General features: G+C 32.2%; 2 protein-coding genes across 2 annotated transcripts; both read right to left on the bottom strand.

Moving 5' to 3' along the window:
- Window positions 1-317: 317 nt before the first annotated feature.
- Window positions 318-3,130, bottom strand: LOC128988040 (uncharacterized). The gene is made up of 5 exons (XM_054409221.1): window positions 3,027-3,130; window positions 2,300-2,393; window positions 1,367-1,513; window positions 946-1,017; window positions 318-435 (listed from the first exon to the last, which is right to left on the bottom strand). Exons 2-5 carry the CDS (start codon window positions 2,354-2,356, stop codon window positions 334-336), a joined length of 378 nt encoding a protein of 125 aa, XP_054265196.1. The 5' UTR covers window positions 2,357-2,393; window positions 3,027-3,130; the 3' UTR covers window positions 318-333.
- Window positions 3,131-12,844: 9,714 nt separating this feature from the next.
- Window positions 12,845-22,024, bottom strand: LOC128988022 (uncharacterized). Its single transcript, XM_054409193.1, has 5 exons — window positions 21,972-22,024; window positions 21,308-21,379; window positions 19,737-19,904; window positions 14,288-14,353; window positions 12,845-13,020 (listed from the first exon to the last, which is right to left on the bottom strand). The coding sequence occupies exons 2-5, from the start codon at window positions 21,347-21,349 to the stop codon at window positions 12,910-12,912; spliced, it is 387 nt and encodes a 128-aa protein (XP_054265168.1). The 5' UTR covers window positions 21,350-21,379; window positions 21,972-22,024; the 3' UTR covers window positions 12,845-12,909.
- Between the last annotated feature and the right edge of the window lie 510 nt (window positions 22,025-22,534).

Genomic DNA, 22,534 nt, shown 5'->3' with positions numbered 1-22,534 from the left:
AGTCAGTGACAAGTCAATGAATATAACGTAAAACATAGATAATTTTTCAAATTAACTGAGAGCAGTAGAATATTTTAAATTAATTAAAACATATCATGGATTTTAAAATGACGAAGTGACGCTGGCTGCTAGTTATACTTAACTATTTATACTCACAGTTTTACTTAACTCATTTTGTATACTTACTTTACTTCACTTACTCAATTCACTCACTATTTTCAGCTTACTTGATTTAGCCAAAACTTTAATTGGTTTATTTTTTGGAAAGATAAGTACTTTACATACATAAAACAAGGTGAAAATAATCACTTTTGGGCATCATGAAGATAGTTTTTATTGACAATTTATGACATTAGTTTTCCCGTATTCTTGGACAAACTGGAGATTAGTTTTGCCAGGCTTTTGGACGACAGCACTCGTACACTGTAATTTACCCTGTAAATAAAAAAAGGTTATTTTCTGTATACACCTAGAGGGCCTACATAAAAAAACTCATTTATTTTAAACAAAATGTTGTGTTTATGTTTGTACTTGTTTAATCTGATATATACGATTTTGGTGTTATATTGTGGTTTAATGAAAGATTCTTTTTTGAAAAGATTTGATGACGATTAAACCAATGCATGAGTGTTAATTTTCCGATCCAAAATAAACAACGTAATAACTAAATAATGTTGTATCATGCACTGTTCATAGTGGTACCCTTATAGACTCTTTAGTTACTACTGTAATACGGAAGAATTAAGAAATAGTAACGGTGTTAAATACTATATTCAGCTAGAATATATATAAAAAATCACAATTGTGCCTTCTTTGGCTTGGTAATATAAAATAGGGGACATTATTTACTTACAGAAATATACAGTCTGCTAATCAATGTATGCTGATAATCAAATTATGAAATTATGCTGATAATCAATGTAGCAATATTATAAACATACGTACCTTCTTCTGATTGTATTTAGTACCATCCCAGAATGCATCAAAACTCAGATTGTATCGAATACCGTTTACAACCTAAAATTATAAAAATGTATTTGTTGCTGTAGAACAATAGATGAACCTCATAAATTAAAGTACTATGTTTGTTTACTTAACGCTAACGATCATTAAATTTAAGAGGTTGTTAGTATAGTTATGAGCAATATTATTACATGCAGACGAAGGTTTCAGATTTTTTGTAAAATTATTATAATCTGGTAAAATATAATCTGTATTTACATCCTGTATCCAATCAGTCAGACGTGTCTTTAACTAGGACAAATGTATTAGCACTTAAATGTTTAAAAGTTTTGATTTCAGGAAAATATAAAACCATTATTGTTACTTATTCTTCCTAGAATGAAAATTATCATAAATTGTGTACCTGTTTTCGAGTATTGAATGTATCGAAGAGAACTTGTGCTCCAGGATAGTAGTCTTGGATTTTCAGTTGGACCATATCCTGTGCTTTGGCTACATTGGGATCATCGTCGCCGACGGGGCTGTTGTTCCCCAAACCCCTGACACACACCTTAAAAAGGGAGAGTAATTTTCTATTAAATTTTCTCAGTAATTTGTATAAAAGTTAAATAAAATATATGCCTCTTCTAAATTTGGTGTAATTTTGTGTGTTTTAACATGGTTAAAATCCTGTATGTTTTTAAAGAGAGTCCAGAGCCTGGCCTTGTTACTATTTCACTCCGAAATTTTGTTGGGCAGTCTCATTGATCAATTCCCAAAAGATTATTGGCATCTTAGTCAATCACATTTGACTCTCTTGTTGTTAACTGGTTTGATTTATATTATGTGATCGTTGATAGTGACCCAGATATGAAGCAATATAGCAACCAGCAGATTAAAAAAGACAAGCACTATAACCACTCAACCACCCAGATTGATTTTTATCATTTATTTATTATACCACTCATTTGTTTATAGAGCTCCCGTAATCACTGCAAACACATTCCCAGTTTATGAAAGGATAGAAAAAAGAAAAAACACGACCGACTTATTTTATAGGCCTAGCACCATTTGCAAAATTACTCGCGAATTCTATTTTTTACAAAATATGTGGTGTAATTATACTAGATAGGAAAAAGTCGAGAGTTTTTATATAAAAAAGGTTGATTTATTAGGAGAAAAGGTTAGTAGGCCTATGTGTTGTTATGAGAAGTGATTCGAGGCGAATGAAGGCAACAATGGATATGGTCATGTGATGGAATTACATGGACTGTTTAAAACAAAGACATTTAAACATTAATAGATAAAACAAAGACACTTGACGGAACACAAATCGATGTATAACGATTTTACTTACCACGATAATAGATGTCACTGACAAAATTAGGTACAAATTCATAATTTGTCTTTTCATATTTTGTCCTGCTTATTCCTTCTACTCAAAGTGTAAGCTGAAAACAAAATGAACTAATTGCCATTTAATTGATTATCTGTGGAATAATTTTATTAATTTTTTGCTCTGCTAAAACATCACTTTTAACCAATCTCTAGACAATCTTGTTCAATTATAAAAAAGTGGCGATTTAAAAAATATACGTTTTTTTAGTTTTTATAATATTTATCGTTAGGTACTCATCCCATTAAGAAAATATAAGGTGTTCCTATTTCATCAAAGATAAGTTAACTAAGTTATTAATTGTAATGTATATGTGAAAAGACCTTTTACAAGAAGCTAAAACAATGTAATAAAGTATGATTTTTTTAAATTTTGCATTAACTCTTAATTTTTCTGTCATTCTATAACTGAGAGTTTTTAAAACTATTCAAATAATTTACTAAAAATATAAACAAAATTTACAAAAAAAAAACAAAAAAAAAAACAGACAAGCATCAGAATTTTTTAAACAGATTCAATTTGCAGTTGCAAGTATTAAGTTCAACCTGTGTCTTATTAGAAACTTCTGCAAATCTACCTTCTTGTAATAAATGTATGGTCCTATAATAAGGTAATAAGGTAAATAAGTTTTTAAATATTGTAAAAGACACAATAGAAATATTATACTTTGCTTAGCAAGTAATCTTACCAACTTGAAGTCCCAAAAGTATTGAGCATGTTGAAGTGCTCAAAGAGATAAACACCAGCAAAACATCTGAACTAACAAGGTATTGTAAACAACGCTGTTGATTATAACGTTTGTATTCATTGTCAAGACTAACTAGTAACAATGAAGTAACGGCACCTGCCAAACCAATATAACATACGTAGCATTGATAAGGCTCAGTAGCTTAAAAAGCGTGTTTATTCACTAAATACCGGAACATTTTATAATGCCCCACGTATAGTATAAACGTTGAGTCAAAAAGGTCCCATTGTCTCAAAAAGGTTCCATTGTCTCAATTGTAATTTTATGAAATTTTCGTATTTGATGACAAAAAAAACCTGGGTAAAATATTTGATTAGAAATGGGCATACAATTTCAATTAGTTGTTGATGTTAGCATCCCTATATCTGAGTGTATTATAACCACCTTCAAAATGTTTATCTCATTTCAGAAATTAAACTAACACTGATATTATTTTGGATCAAAGGTTGATTATACCAGCCTATGTACAAACACAATACTGTATCTGACAAAGTAAAAAAAAAAACAAAAAAAAGAACTAAAACATCAAGGCATAACACATTTTATAGTGTGCGTAATACCATCACACTAAGACAAATTACTCGCAGCTTCATTGTGGAGAACGAGATCCATTCATTTATTTATTCATTCCAACGGTTTCTCCATTATAGATAAAGTTTCGTACTAAACTAGATTAACAAGAGGGCAGAGGCTAAAGGTTTTAAATACAGGGCAATTCTAAATTATTGTTACACTTTTTAAACTCTATAAATGAAAATAAACGGTATCAGCATTCTGACACATACTTTCTCCCATAAGTTTGTCAAAAACCTTTATCATATGTAAGTGGTGAGAGTAAATATACGCAAATGGGATTTGTACAATTTTGTTAAGAATTTAAAGGACTATAACATGCTAAATTTTTATCAAAATCGTTCGGGCCATTTTTGGGGAAATCCGATTTTTCTGTTATTTTATGGGGGTTTTATGGGAAAATGACATAATTTACAATAACCGTAATTTTTACAGAAATTGGATTTGTACCATTTTGTTCAGAATATAAAGGACTATAACATACTAAATGTTTATCAAAATCGTTCGGGCCATTTTTGGGAAAATCATATTTTTCCGATATTTTATGGGATTTTATGGGAAAATCCCCATTAAAAATAAAAATTTCTAAAAAATAAAAAAACTATAAAACTGTAAGGACTATAACATACTATGTTAAATCAAAACCGGATTTTTTTCTAAAATCCTATTTTTCGTTAATTTATGGGGTTTTTATGGGAAAATAACATATTTGACCATAACTTTTGAACCGTAATTTTTACAGATATGGAATTTGTACCATTTTATTCAGAATTTAAAGGGCTACAACATATTAAATTTTTATCAAAATCGTTCGGGCCATTTTCGAGAAAATCCGATTTTTCCGGTTTTTTATGGGAAAATCCCCCTTAAAAATAAAAATTTCAAAAAAATGAAAAAAACGCCTGGAGATACCGTGGATTAGAACCTACTTACAAAATTTCATCGAAATCGGACTACAGGTGTGGTCTCTAGCTCTGTACACATCCAGACACACAGACACACACACACACACACACACACACATACACGCCATCCCTATACTTGTGTGGACATGGGTTTTTAACCAAACTATGTGGACATCAAGGCACACGGCTGAAAAAAATATCCTAGGTTCTTTCTAACCTCAAACTGAAGATGAATAAAAGAACACTCCTTGTTTATTGGTCAAAATGTAGTAAAAAAAATCATGAAAATTGTGTGGACGTCCCCACAGTTAATGCAGGAGTCGGTCATGTCCCCACAGGTAATGCAAAAGCTAGTACACATGTCCACACAGATAATGCAAATGTTGGCACAATCGAGTGTTTTTTCGCTTGAAGGTGTTAATGTCCACACAGTTTGGGAATTTCACTGGTTGCATTTTGACGGTATATTTAGGTTATGGCTCCACTATTCTTTATAAACAAATCGTTGTATATTAGCATAGACTAACCAACACAGTAGACTTCTCATCCCATTGTAAATTTTGAAGCACGTTTTTCGTGTCTAGTTCATGTAAGTGACACAAAGGCGCTAGTGTCGATGAAACTTTGTTTCCGTTATTTTAGGGTTAATTTCTTGATTTGTGCTTTACTGTTTGGTTATATAACTAGGGGACAAGTAATTGTTTATGATTAGATCTATTATTTGGTTAAACGAGGTTTTAAATGGCTGTAATAACGGGAAACAAATTGTAAACAAAACACGACCTCTACATAAACCGTACATGAACTAACAATAAAATTGTCTTCAGCTGTTCCATAAGGATGAGAAATCTACTAAGGGAGTATGTTTTATCTATGATATTAGTCACATCCGAATTGCTATGTAGCATATGAAATAACAATATTTATGTATTAATTCATTGTAAAAAACTTAATAAGTAAGAAAAACAGTTTCTCGTCAGATTAAAATATCAGGCCAAAACACCAATGTCTTCATAAAGATATTGCTGGAGAATTATCGATATTTTTCAGTGATACAATCGATTTGGTTCCATATTACTAATATAATTTAATATTATATATTAATATTGTATAATTTGATATGAATATTTTATAGTATTAATTTCATATTAATATTTTACAATATTGATTTATTAATTAATATTAATTGAATATTTTATATAGCCTATTAATAATATATAAATTAAATACTTTGCTGTATTTGGGTTTGACTTAATCTAGGACACCAACTGACTTTGCCTCTGAACAGAAAGCCCTTTCAGATGAGGTACTCAATTCAGTTTCAAATTTGACTATAGCTTGACTATGTTGAACTGTAGCTCTAGTTAGCGCCTATAATCGGTGATAGTGTAAATGGATTAATGCAGGTAGGAAAAAGATGATTATGTACAGTAATCAGCGACCGATAGTACAAAGAAATATTATCATATGAATCACGTCTCCCCCTTTATATATGATACATTACCTGTACTTGTAGTCAGTTGTAGTCAGTCATAATCAACGGCAGTACAAAAGGTTTTATGAGAAGAAATAAAGCGTATTAAAATTACTGACGGACGTAAGGAAAATGTATATATTTTAATTAATGACTATACTGTCGGTTCGGCACTTAAATTGCAACCTACAAGTCACCCAACACTTCGGTCATCTATATAGATGGTGCCGTTTTGTTGGGGTAGCATCTTGACGACAACCACTTACGATTAGAGGAAAGTTAAACATTTTGTCTTCTCAGTTTTTTAATTGTAATTCACTTTATTATTGAATTATTTCTATTTTTTCAAATGAATTATGTCCGTACGAATTAATTTTAGGAAAACGGAATCTATCGGGAAAATGCAGCCGTTCGGTTCTAAAGAAACTGTTAGGATGATGTAGATGTCGAAACGCTTTGTCAACCAGGGCCGTCCCTAGGGTTAATAGCACCCGGGGAAAATGTAGTCGCGGTGCCCCCCCCCCCCAGTACTAGTCACATTCGCATATGTAAGCTTCATACCACATTACGTTTACATTTTGATTACACCTATAGTGTTACAAATTATTGTTAACTACAGCCTCCTTTTTCAGATTCGTATTTATTAACGCCATAATCTGATAACCTTTACAATTCATGCAAACCTACAATACCACAAACAGAATTTGCTGCGGCGCCCGGGTCAACTAGCCCTGGTGCCCCCCCAACCCCCTTTGGACGGCCCTGTGTCAAGCTGTGGTTCATAATTGTTGATTAAGCTCTTTTTTATGTCACAGGTGAGACAACAACGTTAGATACATTAAACCTTATAAATGTTAATTTAACAAGATTCACTGCCCATAAGGATTCAATTTTCATTAAATTTATTATATTTCTTTTCTAGAATGGTTTATTCCACCTTCCCAATATTTATGTCGTGATATTATGTCGTGGCCCCTAGATCACCAGATTTTAGCGTGTGTAAATTTCTTTTGTGAGGCGTTCTCAAACTTAGCATCTACACTCACAAACCCCGTACTTAAGGACGCAATTAACCAGAAAGTCAAGACAATTAATGATGGCCATTTAATTAATGATGGGACTTGTAATGTAAGAATGTAATAAGACAGAGATAAAAACTGTACTGACTAATTTTGTCACAACTGAAATTTAACTTAGTGCATTTAATCAATCATCTTAGTACGACCAGACAAAGACCTAAAACTCGTTCAGTCTCGGGGGTTCGTGCAAACTATCCTGTTGCGTTGTGAGGTTGTTTAGAATCTACTAGAAATGTTTGATGTTGATAAGTTTATCGAAAATGTTCACGGCCAGCTATCACTGTGGGACATACAGGCATAATAATATTCTGATAGCATAGAATAGCATTCCTAAAATGCGTGTTTATTTTTGTTATCTGAGGCCTCATGATCTGAAGAAGCTCATCGAATGACTGGACTGGCATACGATAGTATAAAAAAACGTTGTCTCATGTTTCCTGATATTTTGTAAAACGTACGAAATAATAAATAAATAAAAATGTCTTTATTAGCAAGCGCTCCTCAGTACAAACTGTTTTACAGGATGACTCTTGTCAATTAACTAATCCCAACTTAAAACTAAAGACAAAACAAAATACTGATCCCCCTATTTACAAGATTTTAGTTATTTACAAAAATACATTTACGAAAACGTTCACCTGCATCACGTTCACGACAAAAAGGATGAATCCAATGACTTCTGTTATTTGTTCTTAGTAAACCACTTGCTTTCATTACACACACACAAGTTTTATTAATAATATAAAAGGATTACCTCATCCAACCACAGTTGCTGGTATGACGACTAGTTTCGTTCCTTAGAACTTCGTCAGGTAATTATGCAATCACATAATCAATGTATTAACATTGTGGTATGTCAAAAGATTCTTTAAAATACTGTCAAAATCACAATAGTCAAAACTAGTCATGTTGATCAAATTATAAAAAAAATAATAAAAAGTGATAAAACTGTGAAGTCTGGCCAGCACTGTCTATTCACTTGCAAATTGTTGCAAATGGATCTTGCAAATTGTTTTTTTACTTACTAAATACTATATTGAATAATATATGTAACATTTAAATGTGATAATGATTTATTATATCACACACTCATTATATTTATTATGATGAATTAATTATATATTTATTCCAACAAAGTATTTACAAAAATTGTACACAAATATTTAATGGAGAAGAAAAACATAAATGTGAAATGAACTGAATAAATTAAATTAACCTTTTGATCTAATTCTATTTGATCAAATAGAAAAAATAAATAAATGAAAGAAGATGGGTGAAAATATGAGCTAAATGGAATCACAAGAACAAATAGTAAAATAAATAACTATGAAAAAAATATTAGGTGGCATAAAAAGTTAAAAAAATAAAATTTATATAAATAAATAAATATATATAAATGATAATTATGCTATGTTTAACCAAACTGTAAGAATTATTTAAATAGTTGATTGGGTTATTCATGTATTATGAAATGTACAAGGAGTATTCTATATCAGGAGATTGGGAAGCCAATCACTCAAGTCCCATTGCTAGTAGCCGCCAGCAGCCTTCCTTGTTCACCAAAAAGTCTGTAGGAGCGACACTAGTCAGACATCACTAAGTCCACACAGTTAATGTATTTCCTGTGAAAATTGTGTGGACGTGTGTGATGTCCACATAAGCGACCAGGTCCACACAGTCTGGTCACATTCACACTCATGTCCCCACAGCTTATGCAGCACGAAAGCACACACACACACACACACACACACACACACACACACACACAGACATCACTTCGAAAACCACTTTTTTGGGTCCAGGGGGACCCAAAACGAATATATCCACTCAAAACTCAAACTCGAAAATTTTGACGAAAACAATACTTTCTCCATATACTATGGTATAGGGGGAGAAAGTAAAAAACTATACAACCTATCATCACGGGGTGAGAATCAATTGAAAGAGGAGATTCTAAGTTTATTTTGATACTTTTTGGTAAACATAGTTGCAAATTTAGCCTACAGACATTTTAAAATTTTAACCATGGTTTACAATTAGTTATATAATTTAAAACCTATGAAAACCGCGGCGTCAAAAAGTATCAATAAAATAGCAGGTGTTTTAGTAAAAAAAAATTGAACAAGATTATAGCTAAATATTATAATATTATGCCCTCTGGCTGCACATGTCACGTCTATTTGAAGATGAAGTCGTCCCAAACTCTAAAACACAGAACAGTTTTGGATTTTTGAAGGTTCCGCAACTTACAATAATGGCCGAAAACAATGACTGAGCGGCAAATCATAGAACTAAGTGACCCCTAGCAGTGTACTTAAAAATTTTGGTAATTCAACATAGAGGATGAAGTTTTGAGATTTAGAGAGGTAAAATTGTGTAATTGGTTAAAAATCGTAGTTAAAACTTTAAAATGTCTCTAGAGTTTTACAACTATGTTTACCAAAGTGATTATATTTCAATTGATCATCAGCCCGTGATGATAGGCTTTATGGGTTTTTATTTATAGAGATTCAAAAGTGTAACAATAATTTAGAATCACCCTGTATATTTAAACCAAGTAAAGCGATAATAAATAAGTTACTATCAGTGATAAACTAGTGGCATCTTTGCGAGGTCATGGAACAGTATACAGGGTGTAACCAATGATTGACCTTTGATAGTTCTTGACTAATAAATAGCCAAATTTTCATAGTACACTAGGCCATCTCAAATAAATTGCGGTTTAAGTTAAGCTTTGTGAAGGGAAATATCTTTGTCTATTATATTGTTATTAGACAGATAAATGCACATATTTGCATTGTATCCTAGTTTTTAGACATTAAATTATATCTGGTAGCTTAGAGCAATCGATGTCAATATGAAGGAAACACGTATGAATGGAGTATAGAGTGTACCAAGCTACCTCAGAACGTAAGTGACTCGTGCATACGGCTGACACGGATCTCACAAAAAGCACATTAATCCATTAGGCCTATTATGTTTCCCCCTGTTCTTTCTGTTCAAAACGTGTCAAAGCGTGATGTAAAACGCCTCACTTAGCGCTCGGTGGAACGCTCATGTTACAACAGCTTGAGTTCCAAGCCCCTGTCCTCAGTTGTAGGGATTTAAACTACAAGATGCTGCATAAAATGTCATTGAACATATGAGAAAACCTAGCTTCCCATTTTCCGTAAAATCTTGGGAATACAAATGACTAAAGCTAAATTGTTAAGATTTGAAAATAATACAATTTAATTTAATATTGTGTAGTGGCCTATAATATCAATTTTCAAAAGGGATTATTTTTGCAATTGTTAGTTTTAAAACCACACCCCATTTTAAACAAAACTATAGGAGTTTCTCTTAACTCTGTCTAAATGAAGCCATTTTGGCTTTACTATAAATTATTAAAATTTGCATACAAAATGCCAAAGCAGGGAGACACATTTTAATTGTAGAAGGTACAACTTTTACTAGGTTTATATGGAGACTTAAAGTTGCGTAGTTTTTAATTTGAAAATATAAATGAGGTGTTACTATATGTTTTATTACTGTACGGAACAAGTTTAGACTTTCCTTAAAAATATATACAAAAAATGTTTCTGTAAATAGCCAAATCTGCTTATTTAAAAAGCTTATTTGTGTTACGTACAAAGTTGTTCTAAGATTGGCGCCTTCATGCTGTCTGCTCAAAGGTTGAAAATAAAAATAAGTCTCCGAATTTACTACTCCATGGATGAAGAACCAAGAATAACGAAGACAAACCTTTGTCATAACAGCGTATCTGTTGTATGCTGCTAGTGTGTTCTGATCACTGCTTCTCAAGTAGTTGGCGTAATCATACAATATCAAACACCTTAAACTAATACAAAGGTACTAGTATCGCCATACAAATACAAATAATACAAATAGTTTTGCCATACTACAATAATCCTATCAACCATACTATATTATACACAAATATTACATATATTATGATCCCATAATAATAAACCATGAATTAAGCAAATTTATTATAAGCCTAACCTGTATAACCTGTTGGCTATAACTAGGTACGTATTAATTTTGAAAGTTGGAAATTTATTGCATAAATTTACAATATATTTTATGTTGACAAAGTATTTCAAATATTTTCTAGTGATATTTTTGGAGACTATATAAATACGTCATAGAAAATAGCATAATATGTAATACTTTATGTATGTATAATATTAAGAGGTTCTATAGTATTTGCTTGGTAATCTGGATCTCCCGGTTCAATCTTGAGTAAAAGCCCGAAGCTTTTTGGTAATAAAGAAACGGTTTTAGTGAATGACCCTTGGCAGGAATAAAGCTGTATACATTATCTCGATTCCACATCTGGCATGTTTAATCTACTTAAACATACACAATCTGCATTACTGTCTTAATAATCAAATGATTGAACAATGCCCTCAAAGTTTTACACAATTCAGAATATACCACAGTGAAGACAGAATAGATTCGTAGAAACTCCACCTACGGGATGATGGGTCGTACAAGTGTCCATGATTAGTGTCAAGCTCACAAACATCAGTTTTGGAATTACATTCAATTACTCACCTTTCACAATTTCATAAGTAATGATCCCCTTTGAAAGTGTGAATGTAACTACACAAAGCAATCAGCGAGGACTCGTGTTTGATTGCTACCCTGATATGACGTCACCTGGGGGTCATTAGACCACGTGACCTGCCTTTGAAACAGGCCTACCGACATAGCATAGGTGTAAACGTATTAGAGAAACCATATGTAATGTGGCAAGGATGTATGCTGTGCAATATTGCTCTCTAATACGATTTTACTGAAGCAACGTTAGTCCCACATTTTTTTAGTTAGTTTATTCATTCATTTGATACTAATTAACCAGCCCCACCCCTTCCCATTCTTTACAAAATACTTGTGAGTCATTGATTTAAGTTATGAGAAGTACACTTAGATCGTCGACACACATTTCTTTAAGTTCATAAGGTGTCACTAATCATTAAATTTGAATACATTAACATATTTTCGTAGCAAAACTGTTTGTGTGATACCATATTGACCATATTAAAAAAATCATATCTAAAAAAAAAAACATACCTTACAATTAATAATAATAAAAAAACATGAGGTCATAATATTGTGCGATCAATATTGTTGTTTCGTTGGTGATTAGTTTGATAGCATAATTATTTTTTTAATTAAAACGGGGTTTTTAAACATTCTTTTTTGTAAATTGAGGAAATACTTTGGAGATACTACTGACACAGGAGATGAACATGAGCATATAACGTGTATTCACTGCATTGGAGGTAGACATTCCATAGCCATGTTAAAATATAACATCTTTTTACTGATTAACTTAATAAAATAGAGCCACTACTAAAGTGTGCTGCTGTAGAAAACCATTTCTTTTCACACGCATATAAACTATCTAGTCATGCAAAATTGCAATGAAAAACTTTGGAGACTGCAGCATCACTTTTCCATGTAATATCATGGTCCTGTAGGAGACACTAAAATGGATAATATACTTCAATAGTAGCACAAGCTATAAAGGTCTCATTCACCTATGTTCTATTTACGTCAAAAAATGTAATACATCTGGGATACAAAATATGAATCCTTATTATTTATAAGCCCTTAAAAGATTTGTGTAAAATGTGTGAACTAAACAGTAAAAAAATAGACTAAAATATACACATAATAAAGAATTATCAATTACACATTTAGTTGGAATAAATACAATTCTTTTTTAATTTGTTTATTTTCAACTAGTAAATTGTTGTATTCGCATACAAAATCATTTTACACTATTCACAATGTATCTTCTCTTTGTTACGGTTCTCGATAAATGTAATCTTTTCAGTCGGGTCGTAAGCTCTCAGAGGCTTGATGAGGCTGGCTGTGCAAGACTTGGTGACCTTGAAACATATGAAAAATGCAAAATTACAATAAATATCCTCCAAATTGGAAATAAGCCGTAACATAAACGGTGTCCATAATGTAAGCTAAACGTGTCTTCTAGTTACGTTTATAATGATTAATTTTAATGATTGTAGCTAAAGGTTGATCACATAGTTTAGTCTCTAAGGTTCCGGGTGCAAATCCCTCAAGAACCAATGAATTTAGATGTGTAATGCAATCCTCTATGCCTAGCATGAAGTAATGAGTAATACGGTCTGAGGCTGTACAACGGTGTAAATCTAGCAAATGACAAGGAAACTTTTGAGTTTGATATAAATACAAATCCTAAACATTTCCATCCGTTTACTTTACTCTAAAATGATTCAAAACTAATGATAAAAGACATTGAAACAAAACTGAAAAATAAAACGCGCAACAAGTTTATGACTTATCAGACATGACAATCCCCTCCTTCTTTTTCCTCATTTTTAATCTCAATTTAACTTTCTAAGCAAACTTTTGTAAAGTGACCAATTAATTGTTAGAAAGATAAGGATTGAGAAATAGAAGCTATGGTAACAACAGCGATTTCCTTAGAACAATCAAAACACACAATGACTCACAATAGCCAGAAGCGGATATTTTCTTAACAGAACAGGATAAGATTAATCGATAAAAGTTATAATTGAAGTATTTATAAGAATATTAATCCTGCTACTTATCGTCCAACGACGGTTTTCTTTGGAACTAATTGTAATGTACCAGCTGGCACTTTATTGTTACATTTTTTAAAAATATAAATAATTGTTCAGTTTTTTGAGCTCAGTTGTTTGATCACACTGTTTTAATAAATATTTATAAACTTAAATAGGCTGTGAATTTAATTTAATTAGTAAAATAAAGCTCAATGTCAATGACAAACACAGTAATGACTTCGGTCAATAGATATTTTAAAATTTGATTTTTCTTATAATGGTAACTAAACAACAATAGATTAGGAACCACAGATTTGTGTTATCGAAAACATTTCCAACGAATTGAAATTTTATAGTGTTTACATGTATACTTTTAAATTATATAACAGAGCATTTTTTGAAGTTATCAATATGTTAGGATTAAACTTAACTTAATGCACATAGGCTATTCGTCTAATTTTATAACGCCACTTTTTTCTGTTTTTATTTTACAAATGCTATCAAAAACTAGTTATTTATTGATCGCTGTTTACGTAAAATTTAAAACTCGTTTAATGTTTGATTTGTTTTTACTGATAAATACTCTTACCTGTTTTCCGTCTTGATAAGTGTACACCGCCTTGAATGAAAAGTTGTATCGGGTCCCAGCGACAGTCTGAAATATAACAATGCAAATATGTTAGTTATATAGAAAACATGAAACGTTTAAATTACGTGAGGTCAGAAGTCGGCGTTCAAACTCTCGCCAATCGTCTATGGGGATTTTCCATGACGTGATAGACGTGATAATTCATTGGCCTCTTTGATTTGGAATCCATCTTAAACTGAAGATCCTAACCGTCTTCTTAGCTAGGAAAACTTTGTTTTTATTAAATGTATGCATTAAATCCATAGGATATTTTTTTTCACATAAAAAATGAAGTGATCAGTGAAAACATGATACATAGAACAATTAAATGGATGCTGGTGATTTTTACGTTTACAAATTGGTTTTTTACGTGTATAAAAATTTAAAAAATCGGTATTTCACCAATAATCTTTCTATGAGAGGATAACAAACATACAGACTAATAGATTTTCCTTTTACCACTTTGATAAAAAAAAATAAATAAAAACGTTCTGTTTAACATGATTAGATGTATTTCCTACTTACACAACATGGATTTAAATGAGTACTCCCAATAGAAAAGCCTCTGGTTTTCTTATATCGCAGCACGTCAGAAGGTTCATCTCTTGAGTTTATCTCTTGTGAAGGTTTGATAAAATCTAATTTAGTTCGCAGATTACGACCCAAGAACAAAGATGCAGGTGTTTGTCCAGTTGCAGTGTGAGGTGTAGCTCGATAGCGAAATAAATATGTCCTCAAGTTGTCTGTGAACAAGCTAGGCTCTTTATTGTACTGTAATTTGTTCATAGCTCTTTTAAAGGTATCTACATTTTTCTCCACTTGTCCATTTGAACTTGGGTGAGCTACTGGAGTCGTAATATGTTTGATATTATTACGCAAGCAAAAATCTTTAAAACCTTGCGAAGTAAATGAAGTTCCGTTGTCTGAGACGATTGTTCTAGGTATTCCATATTTACACAACAAATTCTTGAGCGCTTCTACTGTCCTTTCTGTGGTAATAGAGGACATAGGTACTATTTCTGGCCATTTCGAGAAAGCGTCAATTACTAAGAGAAACATTTGTCCGTAAAATGGTCCAGCAAAATCTAAATGGATTCGACTCCAAGGTTCACTTTCTTTAGGCCAGTTGAATAGATGTTTTTTACTTGGTAAATCTTTTGCAAACAAGTTACATTCACGGCAACGGTGACAAGTCTGTTCAATTAGAGCATCCATACCTGGCCACCACACATGACCCCGAGCCTCTGACTTCATTCTGACCATGCCATTGTGAGATTCATGTAAGTAGTTCATGATGTAAGTTCGGTATTTAGGTGGAATAACAGTTCTTATTCCCCACAGAAGACAGTTATTATGTAGAGTCAGTGCATCTTTCTTAGAAAAATAAGGCTTCAAGTTCTCCTCTGGACACTTATTAGGCCAACCAACTTTTACATAGTGCATCACCTTCTTCAAAACAGGGTCCTTAACCGACTCCTCAGCGATTTCAGTACAAGTAACAGGAATCTCGGACTGCACTTCTGTTTGAATTGTCGCTACTATTGTATGGTGTCCCTCATCATTGGAATCAAAAGAATTAGGTTGAAATGACGGTAATCTACTCAAACCATCGACTTTACCAAATTTTTTTGTAGATATGTATTCAATGTCATACGTATAGTTAGACAGTATTAGTGCCCAACGCTGAAGTCTATTGGCAGTTGTGGTAGGTACCCCTTTCTTAGATCCAAAAATTGTAAGCAAGGGTCTGTGGTCGGTCTGTAAAATGAAGTGTTTTCCCAGTAGATATGGGCGAAATTTCTTTATCGCAAAAATGATGGCCAGCCCTTCTCTTTCTATTTGAGAATAGTTCGCTTCAGTGGAAGTCAATGTTTTTGAAGCATATGCAATAGGCTTTTCAGAGTTGTCAGAAAATCTATGAAAAAATGCAGCACCGATTCCTACAGCTGATGCATCTGCAGCAAGAATGATGGGTAACTCTGGATTGTAATGTGTTAGTATAGGTGCATTCATTAACAAGTCTTTTAATTTGTTGAAACTGCGTTTACACTGATCAGTCCACAACCAGTCTACTCCTTTCTTCCGCAGTTGATTTAAAGGATAACAAACTTTTGAAAATTCTGGTATGAATTTGGAGTAGTATGTAACCATACCTAAAAATGCCTCCAACTCTTTGACATTTGATGGCTGTGGCATATCTACAATGCCTTGAACTTTAGAATCCGAAACTTGTATGCCATTTTTAGTTATGACAAACCCAAGATATGTCACTGTTTCCTGCATAAACTTGCATTTATCTTTGTTCAATTGGAATCCAAACTCTTTAATTTTATTGAAAGTATTCTCTAGATTTTTGTAGTGTTCTTCATCATTGTGCCCTGTAACAATTATATCATCTAGATAGTTTGCTACGCCTGGCAACCCATTCAACATGTTGTACATAACTTTAGAAAATATAGCTGGAGCGGATGCGATTCCAAAACAAAGTCGCTTGTATTTGTAAAGTCCTTTGATGGTATTAATCACTAGTAAGTCTTGCGAATCTCTATCTACTGGTATTGATAAGTAGGCATCAGATAAATCTATGACTGAGAATTTTTCTCCTCCATTCAACTTAGCAAATATTTCCTCAGGTGTAGGTAGAGGAAATTTCTGAATCTTTAAAGCCTGATTCAATCCTGTTGAAAAATCTGCACAAATTCTTATTTGACCAGAAGGTTTTTTAACAACTACACAAGGTGCAGCCCAATCAGAATAGTCAATTGGTTCTATCAGATCAGCTTCTACAAGTCTGTCGATTTCCTCGCACACTTTGTCCTTTATTGCAAATGGAACTGGCCTTGCCTTCTTGTAAATAGGAGAAGCGTCTTCCTTTAAAATTAAGTGTGCCGTGAATTTTGTACAATGGCCACTTTTGTTACAAAAGAATTCCTTATTAGAATCAATTAATTTACTTAAGCTCATTCTTGGAAGTGAACTTTGAAACCCTGACCTTGAAATGTCATCAACTTCCTTGGAAACCCATAAAGAATCACTTTGTAATGAATTAAGTGGCAATTCGTTGATTTTAAGCTCCTCGATCCAGTCTCTACCTAAAAGATCCTGAGTACCACCTTCAGCAACGTACAGCTTTAGCTCTCTTTTAGTTTTCTTGAATGCCACTTTAACTGTTTGTTCACCAATCAAGTTTATGCAATGGCCACTATAAGATGTCAGTTTTGTATTTGAATGTAACAAAGGAAATTTTCCCAATCTTTCCCAAGTTCGTTGACATATAACAGAAACACAACTTCCTGTATCTAGTTGCATATTAATTAAAATACTATTGATACAGATAGAAACCCAAATTGGAGAAAATACACTGACGTTATGACACTGAAGACCAAGAGAAAAAATAGCTTCATTTGTCAACTTAGGTGAACAATCAAGTATGTTAGAGTCGATAAAGGTCCTAGAATCTCTTCCTTTTTCATTGTCAGTGAAATTTACTTGTCGGTTGTACGTTCCTTTTCCATGTCCACCAATTTCTTTGTTTTGAAAATCTGTTCTCCTTTTAATTTTGCAAACTTTTGCTAAGTGACCTTTTGTATCACAATTATTACATATTGCATTTCTAAATCTACATTGGTTCCTAAAATGGTTACCACCACAAGAATAGCATAAATAGTTTGAATTTGTATTTAGAACCTCTCCATTGCTCTCATTATCGGAAAATGAAATCAGATTTTTCTTTGCTGAAGTGGTAAAAACTGAACTTAATGTTCTAGCAAATTCAAGTACAGTATTGAAATCTGTGTAATCTTTCTGAAGTAAATTAGCTCTAATAGAATCTTCATTAATACCCATTATGAAGGATGTAATGAGAGCATCTTGATAAAAGTCACCAGGGAAATCACAACTGCTGGCTAATTCTTTTAGGTTACTTGCAAAGGTGGGCAAAGATTCAACACCTTGCTTCAGTGAAAAGAATTTTACTCTTTCGGCAACTTTAAACTTTACTGGTTTGAAATGTTTTACCAGAAGTTCATAAAGTTGTTCATAAGTGAATTCACTAATTTCTTTTGGCTTGCAAATAGTTACCAATGTTTTAAGAACTGTACTATCCAGGCAGTCAATGAATAAACATCTTTTAATATCATCATTTGTAATATTGCCCAAACATAAATTTGCCTTGAATTTAATATTCCAAACATCAATGTCGCATGAATTAGGGTTAAATTTTTCACATCTAGGTTGACTTACCAACATAGGATTATTAAGAGTTGCTGGTAATATATCTTCAGACATTATAATGAATTAGCCTGTAGAATTGAATAAACTATCTTGCACTCCAAGTTTTCCATAAAATCATCCTCGTCGCCAGTTTTATGTTTGAAGTAAATACATAAATTGATAGGTAAATTAGTTCAATCAAATAGAACTGAACTTATTCATGAGTCAAAAACTAGAAACAAAAACAATAACAAAAACAAGTTAAAAGTCAGCTGCAATTTAAAGAATGTTAAAACATATCAGGTAAGTCGGTGGGTCAGTCGGTAGCGTCACGGACTTCGGCCTTCGGCCCTAAGGCAGCGATGTCGTGGGTTCGGATCCTGGTCACTGCCGCAACAATTTTATCATTACAGCTTTGTACTGTACCGGCTCACCCCTTGCTTTGCTGGATACGATTCACGCACGGGCAGTTAGTCTATGTGCACGGGTAAATGCAAGGTTAAACAAAGGCTGCCAACCTCTTAAATAAATAAATAAGGCGTGTTTTGTTCAGATAATGATAGCTTAGTATGAAATTGACAATTTTACCAAATTTGATAAAAAATCCATAAACAAGTAAACTACAATAGTCTTTTTATGAATTTTCTATAAGGATATCATGGGAATTATTTTTATTTTACAGTTTTTTCAGAACAGTTTGGCATACAACAAATCTTCACTACTTAAATGTAATTATTAATTATGTTAATTATTAATTTATTATGTATTTGTTTAATTTGCCTTTTTAAACTCTACAATATAGTTTCTAAAGAAGTTGCATAGCTTAGTTTTTGGGATCATAAATGGGGGAAACCAATTTTTACTCCATAAAAATCTCCAAAAAACCCAGTCCCATTATCCGATCATGTTTGTTCGTTAAAAATTCGAATAAATTTAGGTTTACCGTTTGTACTAAATTTAATCAAAATCCCATAATCTTTTACTCGAGTTATTGTTCTAACAGACACACACACACACGTCATATACAAATTTATATATATTTATATATGAATTTGAATGGATTGTGTTTTTTTTTTTTGTTTTCTAAAACATACCCAAAATTTAGTTTCAAAATACATATATCAGACGTTTGGAATAGGCAGAGACATAACGAGAGGCGCAAGTCAATACAACAAGTACAGATGACAGCCAGACAAACCTGTTTCTTGACGACAATGTCCTTAAGCTCCACTGTAGGAGAGTTTTCCAAAGTCTTTGCGGTTTTCTCCGCCTCCTGAATGAGAATGCGTTTCGCCTCCTCAACGTTCCCGTCGTTCTCCTCCACAGCGTGCTCACCCCCGGGGATGACCTGGGCCTTGACAGAGGCCTGGAGCACAGAAAAATAACATGTTGTAGTACAACTATGTGGCTTTAGATAATATTTACACTTTGAGTAGCATTAATTATATGGCAAAATAATTACAACAGTCAATAATAACTATTTAAATTATAAATTACACTAAATATGATTAAAAGTTTTCCGGGTTTTACTTTAGACTGATGGATAAATATATAATATTTATGTTAATAAATTTTTTGTTATTATAGGCGTGTGTTAGTTGGGAGAGTATTGCGGACAGTTTACATCATGATGAGCAAATGTTTCAAGAATTTCTTCATCTTAGGTACTTTTTCATTTGAGGACAGATTACAGAGATTCAGATTACAGACTTAATATAATCGTCATGAAACCTTTTCCCAAATGGTGGTAAAAATAATGTTTGCAATAATCCCTAAATTATATAGGGTGTTAAAAAAGGTGGGGACATACATAGTAGTACCTTAGGTCAAAATAAAGGGAAAATAAAAAATAAGCTATTTTCTGGAAATCGCTTCGTTAACCAAATATCCACCATTTTGTATTTTTTACATACAAACTTTTATCTTTAAATTTTTACAACTAATTTTTATGAAACTAGGTATTTATGTTAAGGTAGATGAGAACCATGTTAGAAAAACAATTCATCTTGATTAAACTAAAAATTTTAAAATTGCGGCAATTTTAATTTTTTTACTTAAATTTAAAAAAAATTGGCTGAGTTTATGAAAAAAAAAGTCAAGAACATTTTTATATGGCATTTTTTATTTCCTATCAAAAGATACCAAGGTTAAAGAGATCGAATAAGAAATAGCTGAAATATTACGATTTTTAGTTGTGAGACAAACCTGACTAGCGTAGCCTTAATTCTACCACATTTACAGCTAAAAATCGTAATATTTGATATATATTTCTTATTTAATCTTTTTGAACTTGAATCGTTTGATAGGGAATTACAGATTCTAAATAAAAGTGTTCTTGACATTTTTTCTTTAAAATGTAAGCCATTTACTGGTAATTTAAGTTTAAAAATTGAAATGGCCGCGATATTTAATTTTTAAGTTGAATCAATATGATTTTTTTCTTAAGATGGGCCCCTTCTACCTTAACATAAGTAAAAGGTTTTTATAAAAGTAGGTTGAAAAATTTCAAAGATAAAAATGCCTATTTTGAACGAAGGAATCACTACCTAAATTATGTCCCCACATTTTTTGAACACCCTGTATATCTTCAATACTCTATTTAGTTTTTATGGGTTTGTTCTTCTGTGATTGACGTAAAATTGATATTCCTTACAGACACAAGTACAGCTTTTGTAATTTTAGTTCCATTAATATTAATAAGTTAATCAATGTTATATATATACACTAGCTACCTGTCAACAACATCAATTCAATACATTAGTCGCTTACCAACACCATCATTGCTACAGCTACACACACGTACTGCTTCATATTTTCAGTATGATAGGCCCAGATTTATTTCTGAAAATTTTACAACAGAATAAATATCTGAAGAATAGGTAGATTAATATACATTCAAATGTCAATATGTCTGGTATGGCTTGATTTTAATTAAAATTACCTGTTCGTAACTGTTACCAAACTGACAAATCTCCAACTTAACACATATAGTGACATTATTGTTTGGTTAATAATAATCACTAAGATGGTATGCAAAATTCAATTATTTGAACATCGGAAGATTTTCAGTGCACTTTAGGTTGTCATAAAGATATAAAAATACAGTTACAAGCATACTTCGTATTATTTAACTTTAAATACAATATTATTATCATTTGATTAAATGTAGAATTTTGTATTTGGTATTTGCTTATGAAATACTACCTCTAACAGTTACTAATGTGCGCTCTGTGATTCTTCCCATTTAAAATCAGTAAGTGCCTTTAAATAATAATTATAGAACAAAATAAACAGAAGCAAATTGATATAACTCGAGAATCACAACAAGTATGGTTTAATTATTGACTATATACCATGGTCTAAGTAATAATTCACAACAAACAATATAAGGCATAAGCAAACAGTTAGTTGTCCAAGCTATGTATGTACTCACCGAAGGCTACGGATGGACTGACGACGCTGACCAAGACAGCTGTTTTCTTATATAACTGCTTTGTCAGGCAAACATCTTGCTAATGACCTCGCAGTCATATGTGAATACGACATTTCCATGTCTGTCGCCGAAAACGAACAGTAATAACTTCTTTGAATAGGAGGAAATCACACGTTTCTAAGAAAAGCTAAGACCACAGCTTATGGCTAACAATAACCCTATTGTCTACACTTATTGTGCGTTGGAAGTTTAAGGGGTAAGATTTGAATAAACTGATAAGTTGAGTTTTCGTCGGGGTTTTCCGGGACAGGTTCAAATTTGAAAATTTATTCAAGATCTTTTTGGAAGTCTACCTTAGCCATTAGCCATGGATTAATAAACACATTGTCCGGCATATAACAAATTAAAAATGAAACGATTGTTTTGCTTTCTATATGTTTGTAAAGTTTTGCTATCTTTCTAAAAAGAATCCATGCTAAGCTTTATTATTATTATTATTATTTAAAACCTCGTAATTTTAACTTATACAGGGCGTTTTGGAACTCCCTAACAACCTTTTCAGG

The sequence above is a fragment of the Macrosteles quadrilineatus genome, unplaced genomic scaffold (genome assembly GCF_028750875.1).
Source record: "Macrosteles quadrilineatus isolate MER2022 unplaced genomic scaffold, UCM_ALF_1.0 Scaffold_2__2_contigs__length_208266976, whole genome shotgun sequence".
Lineage (NCBI taxonomy): Eukaryota > Metazoa > Arthropoda > Insecta > Hemiptera > Cicadellidae > Macrosteles > Macrosteles quadrilineatus.
The sequence above is the reverse complement of the archived record's forward strand: the minus strand, read 5'-3'. Positions and strand labels throughout refer to the sequence as shown.